At 34.9% G+C, this 6,286-nt stretch overlaps 2 protein-coding genes across 3 annotated transcripts; one reads left to right on the top strand and one right to left on the bottom strand.

Moving 5' to 3' along the window:
* Nucleotides 1-246: 246 nt before the first annotated feature.
* On the top strand, nucleotides 247-2,134 carry LOC117987965 (dnaJ homolog subfamily A member 2-like). The gene is made up of 2 exons (XM_034975411.2): nucleotides 247-418; nucleotides 554-2,134. Exons 1-2 carry the CDS (start codon nucleotides 350-352, stop codon nucleotides 1,712-1,714), a joined length of 1,230 nt encoding a protein of 409 aa, XP_034831302.1. The 5' UTR covers nucleotides 247-349; the 3' UTR covers nucleotides 1,715-2,134.
* Nucleotides 2,135-2,795: 661 nt separating this feature from the next.
* On the bottom strand, nucleotides 2,796-4,457 carry mTTF (mitochondrial transcription termination factor). 2 transcript variants are annotated; one of them, XM_034977548.2, is made up of 6 exons: nucleotides 4,101-4,454; nucleotides 3,804-3,982; nucleotides 3,625-3,721; nucleotides 3,401-3,554; nucleotides 3,174-3,324; nucleotides 2,796-3,062 (listed from the first exon to the last, which is right to left on the bottom strand). In XM_034977548.2, exons 1-6 carry the CDS (start codon nucleotides 4,297-4,299, stop codon nucleotides 2,838-2,840), a joined length of 1,005 nt encoding a protein of 334 aa, XP_034833439.1. In that variant the 5' UTR covers nucleotides 4,300-4,454; the 3' UTR covers nucleotides 2,796-2,837. The 2 variants fall into 2 exon arrangements, with proteins under 2 accessions (XP_034833439.1, XP_034834823.1); XM_034978932.2 differs by lacking the exon at nucleotides 3,625-3,721 and having other exon boundaries at nucleotides 3,401-3,570; nucleotides 4,101-4,457.
* Nucleotides 4,458-6,286: the final 1,829 nt, after the last annotated feature.

The following is a 6,286-nucleotide window of genomic DNA, read 5'->3' as shown; positions in this document are numbered from 1 at the left end:
TAAACAGTTAACAGGGCTTTTAGTTTAAAGAAACACGGCTTAGAAAGATCCTTATTTTAGGTACAATGAAAGGATAATTATTATGACACGTTTCTAAAGTTACCCGTGACCACTATCCACCAAATAATTATTCATCCAAGAACCAAATAATATTATCATAGAGTAAAGAATATTATCTCATATTATCTGCATTTATGATTGCATCAGTATATATAATGTACTCTGTGGATTGCATCATCTGTGACATTGACTGTGACAATTCTGAAATCGCTCTTTTTCGTTTTTGCAGCAGCCATCAGCTGCGACAAAGTAGGTAATTCCGTGGTGTCTCCCTCATTTCGATCGTAAAATGGCTGATAATAAATTGTATGAAATATTAGGCGTTTCGCGAAATGCAAGTGATTCTGAAATCAAAAGGGTAAGAAACTTTTAACATAATGCTTAATTGGCTGGTATTCAACAATGTAACTATGCGAGTTCGAGTTCCTACTCCTTTGTCAAGCATGGTTGTCTCGATTCATTTAATCAATGCAACTTGTTAATTTTATTTCAGAGTTACCACAAGTTGGCTAAAGAATTCCATCCTGACAAAAACCCAGCAGCTGGCGATAGGTTCAAAGAGATAAGCTATGCATATGAAGTTTTATCAGATCCAAAAAAACGGCAAACCTATGATAAGTTCGGGCTCAAAGGATTGCAAGAAGGTGGACAAGGAGGAGGATTTCCTTCTGACGACTTTCTTGGACATTTCTTTGGTGACATATTCGGTATGGGTGGTGGTGGTGGTGGTGGTGGTGGCAGAGGACGAGGACGTGCGCGTGGCGAGGATACCATACATCCATTGAAAGTGACATTAGAAGATATGTATGTCGGAAAAACGGCAAAGCTACAGTTAAGTAAAAATGTAATTTGTGGCCCGTGTAAAGGTCTCGGTGGAAAGACTGGAGCCGTTTCGTTTTGCAGGGACTGTCATGGTCAAGGTATAAAAGTGTCATATCAGCAAATAGGCCCCAATATGACCCGTCAATTCCAGACTCGTTGCACTACCTGTCAAGGGCAAGGTGAAACTATTGATGAAAAAGACAAATGCCCTAAATGCAAAGGCAAGAAAGTTTTAAATGAAACCAAGATATTAGAAGTACATGTTGAAAAAGGTATGCGTGAAAATCAAAAAATATTCTTTAGAGGAGAAGGAGACCAGCAGCCTGACACTCAACCTGGTGATGTAATTATAGTATTACAACAAAAACCTCATGAACTGTTCAAACGAACAGGTGATGACCTGTTGATGGAGCGAGAGATTACCTTGACTGAGGCTCTGTGTGGCTTTGAGTTTGTCATTAAACATTTAGATGGACGGGATCTTCTTATAAGACATTCTCCTGGAGAAGTGATCAAACCTGGAGACTTAAAAGGCATACAAGGCGAAGGCATGCCTCAACATAAGAACCCATTTGAAAAAGGAAATCTCTATGTTAGATTTGAAGTAACTTTTCCTGAAAACCACTTTGCAAATGAAGAGCAATTAAAGAAAATCGAAAGTATTTTACCTCCAAGACCAGTGTTTGTCATGCCGACTGGTGAGGATGTGGAAGAAGTCAACATGATGGAGCACACAGCCAGTGAGAGGAGCCGAGGGCGGGAGGAAGCCTATGCCAGTGATGACGATGAGCATATGCATGCAGGTCCAGGTGTACAATGCGCTCACCAATAGCTTAATAAATGTATTGAATCCTTATTTTTGGATTTATACTCAGACCTCACATTATATAATTTTATTATGAATTTTAGGTAGTTAATATTGACTAAAATATGACACTCTTAATTTGCAGAATAGTCTTAGAGTTGTTTCTGATCAATTTACTGTCTGGTGAGTGGTGACTGAACATGTCAAGATGTAGTTTATTAGGGTCACAATATCATTGCAATAAACCGCCTTATCTATACTATGTATAATAATTATTTTATAATTTACAAAATAATATGTATATTATACCTACCTACTAATTTATGTAATGTTGAGGATTCAGTAAACATATTAGTAATGGTTTTTTCATTCATGTAATTCATTCCACTACCACAGGTGCATGTAACTGCATTGGTTTATGATTATTATACTTAAATTAAAAAGAAATATTGTTTTATTTGCATGAAAAGAAATTTTATTTCTACCTTAACAAATGATGGACATCTGTTCAGTTGCAATGCCTCATTAATTCAAATTACTTGATCATTTATTTTGTACTAGCTGATGCCCGCAACTTCGTTCGTGTGGAATTAGGTTTTTAAAAATCCCGTGGGAACTCTGTTCTTTAGGGATAAAAAGTAGCCTATGTCACCCTCCGTCTTTAAATCTATCTAAGCAAAAAATCACGTCAATCCGTTGCGACGTGATTAGAGGATAAACCAACAAACAAACACTTTTATAATAGAGGTAGTGATTTGTGCCATATGTACCACTTTCATTACCTTTTCCATGATGGTACTATGCCAGAAATCTGCATTCAACTGCCAACAACAATTGTACAGTTTTAAATTCTGATGAATGCGTAGGTAGTGACGTGAACACACTTTTTCTTGCCTTATTTCCTGTAATACTTTGAATAATAATCCAATTTTTCTTCTAAAACAAGCTGCAAATCAGCATTCAGATAGTTTATCTGTACTAGCCACATACTCTCCAGCTTAGTGTACTTGGATTAAAATTATATTTCTATTTGAGTAGGTACCTACTAAATACCTATAACATTTTCACATGTATTTGAACAGGAAGTCTTATAAATAATAAAAAGCAATAAAAAATACAACAATTTATTAAAATTATTAGTCACAACATTCTATAACTGCTCTTTAGTGATTGACTCTATTGACTCACAATACTTTTGAAAATCTTTTCTACTTCTACACAAAACATTTAAATTAATTTCTCGTAAACCCAGGGCTCTTAATTTTTCAAGTCTCTGCTTTACTGTATTTTGAGATGCTGTAAGTATTCTAGCTTTAGTTGTAATTTCTTCAAGGCTGAAACCCTGTTCTAATAGAAAGTCTAGAAATTTTTTCACCTGTAACAGAGATAATAATTATTTATAATATATTTTAATTTTTTCAAAAATCTAATAATTAATGTTGAGTTAAGGTAAGTCAAAGTACTTATTATATTAGTCTTTTTATACCTTAGTAGCTCTGGTAGTTTTTAAGGCTGGAACTTTTAAATACATATCCTCGATTATTTCTGGGGAGATATTTAATCGGTTGGCAAGATACATCTTTGTAGATTTGTTCTCCCCTAGAATAGATTTTGTTTCTTGGAATATTTGAATATACCTAAAAGATGTTGATAGGTAACATAAGTATATTAAATTAACCTAGAAATCTTCAAAACTATAGTAAATAGTTGTACCTATTCATTATATCTTCTGAACACCTAACCATCCAAGGGTAAAGGTTTTCAACACCATTGTTTTTAACCCTTTGAAGTCTTTCCTTTATAGTATTATGGTGATATTTAAGGACCCACAAATCTCTCAGTATTCGGTCTCCTGTCACACCCATATCTAAAATTTGATAAAACTTTCAGTTTTATTCAGAGCAAATTATTTTGTTTTACTTCAACTTCTATCTTACCTAATAAAACTTTCAAGGAACTTTCAAGCCAATCAAATGATAAGCTGTATACAAAGGTTCTTCGAACAATATGTTGGCTTAGAACTAAGGGAGGGCACTGAAAATAAACTGTCAGTATATATAATTATTTCACTTTATTAAAATTATTTCTATAATTTATTAGTTGCACACTATCTTACTTTGATACGATCTGCAATATAGTACAACCTGTTTTTGCAATAACCACATTCTTCATCTTTCTTTGTTGTCTTGTAGATATATAGTAATGTCTTTATGGGCAATTTATAAAAAGGTAACGCCTCATAATCAGAATGAAAATTAAGACCCTTAATTAACTTTGCTTTTGAATTATCATTTACTGGAAAATTTTAAGAATATTAAGCTTAAAATACTTGAGAATGTAACATAATTATTATTTTTCAATGTAGGTATTTTAATAAAAATTGTTTTAGCAAACATGTTATGTTCTAGCAAACCTTTATCGTTTGTAGCTTCTGGTGCATGTTTAGAACTTTTTTTAGCTGTTATAGCAAAGAAATTGCTACGTAGTATCTTAGTTAACAGAGTTTCTCTTGGAAATTTACAGGAGACTATAAAAGAATGAAGGTATATTTTTTGATATGCAAAGTATGAAGACTTTGAGACTAGCACTGCTATTACGTTCCTGGTGGCCATTAGATTATTGCAGCAATGTGATTTATTATAATTAATGCTTTTTTAAGCGATAAATAGGTACTTGTACTTAATTTTATTTAAAAAAAAATCCAAATACAAAATCATACCATTCCTTACATTACAAAATATTTAAAAATAGAAGTTAAATGTCACTGTCAGTGTCAATTTTTTTTTTTTAATACAATAAAACTTAAAGCTAGCCTTATCTAATTACTATATAAATCATGACCGCGTGGAATGGTGCCAAGAATACTGGCTGCATTTCCGCGCTGGACAGCTAGGCTGATCCGCTGCGCAAAAAATGAGCCAGCCCTTCTGTCACCAGTTGAGGCTATTAATCGCGGTGAAATGTCTCGTAAAAAATTTTTAGCACTAAGACTCCATGGCCCCAGGGTCTCCACGGCAAACGGCACAAAAATGTAACTCTCTATAAGAGAGGCATACTTGCGCCGCTTGCCGTTTTCAGCTGTTTCTGCTGCGGCTCCCGGTCTTGATGCTGTCTTCCTGATATGACACGGGGCCAATTGTTGACGTATTTTTTAATTTGCTTTACGGCTTCGGGTTCTAGTCTTTTTAAGCCTCAATGTCATTTTGAAGCAGGATAGCCTTAGATCCACATGCTTGCGACAAACAGCAAACAACAAGCACTGGCAAGCGTGTGGACGAGTGTTTGTTTTCTTATACTTGCCATCGCTTGGAAGCGCTTGTTGTTCGATCAGATTAGCTGCAAGCCAAATACTGAATCTATAAAGTACTCTGTGGTGTCAGCCGCATGTTGTTTGCATCTAGCGGAACCATACAGCCGTTATTTTAAAAATCAACCACCAATTATTCACCGGTACCATCTACTAAAACAAATTTTAAAATAAGTTAAGGGTCTGTTTCACAATCGCCAGATATACTTTATCTATCGGATAAATATGACACTTTGACGGATTTTCAATACAAAAACTGTCATAACGTCAAATTTATTCGTTAGATAAAGCCTTGGGATAAAGCTTATCTGGAGGTTGTGAAACAGGCCCTTAAGCGTACTTCTTTTATGCATTGAACTATAAATATTATTGCTTAAGAGCCCTGGAAGGCCAGACCCTTGTTATTTTATAAAAGTTGAAAGTTTCTCTGCATATTGTTCCAAGACAGGGAGAAACGATCAGCTACTGATTTAATAACACTATTCCAATGAAAATATATATAAAAAATTACACTAAATAAGTAGGTACAAATAACTACTTAGTCAAACCTACGTCAAAGCATACTTTGACCCTTGACATAAGATTTTTACACATGTTTTACACCTTCATAACCTGTTGTCCCAAAGCCACCATGATCAAAACTTTATCGTAGGTATAAGTCCCGCAAATTGGTAATGCGCGTTGCCGCCATTTTAGTGACGACTTGACTGAAGTTACGAGCTGATGGTATATTTTTATTTCGGTTGACGTCATTTCGATGTTAATGAGACATGGTTTCAGCGCATAGAGATAATAGCAATTTGCGGGACTTTGTATAGTCGCTGATCGTTCCTCCTTGTTGTGGGGACAATACGCAGATACTCTCAGCTTTTTTAAAATAACGAAGGTCTGGCCCTCCCGGGCTTACTCTCTATTAGATATTTGATGTTAAATACTATTTTGTACGTAGGGACAGGGACTAACCGGGGGAGGTCGGTTGCAGGTATTCATATATTATAATCTATGGTCGATTGGTTAGGTAATCATTCATCCAAGGTATCTATACTATACTATACTATACTAATCATGTTAGTATGGTGTTTTTACTTACTTAATTTTTTAAAAATATGTTATGGGTTTCTTTTATACACAGAAATGAACAAATTATAACAAGTACGCTGGAAAAGGTGTGCCATACAAAATATTTTGCGCCCCACAGAGCTTACTGGGAATTTAAATTGATATGTATGTACCTATGGTCTTCGTGTTGAAACTATGCCGACATGCTGATGGGCAGATTACACCTACCGAGT

Source organism: Maniola hyperantus, chromosome 1, assembly GCF_902806685.2.
Source record: "Maniola hyperantus chromosome 1, iAphHyp1.2, whole genome shotgun sequence".
Taxonomy (NCBI): Eukaryota; Metazoa; Arthropoda; class Insecta; order Lepidoptera; family Nymphalidae; genus Maniola; species Maniola hyperantus.
This window is presented reverse-complemented; position numbering and strand designations above follow the sequence as displayed.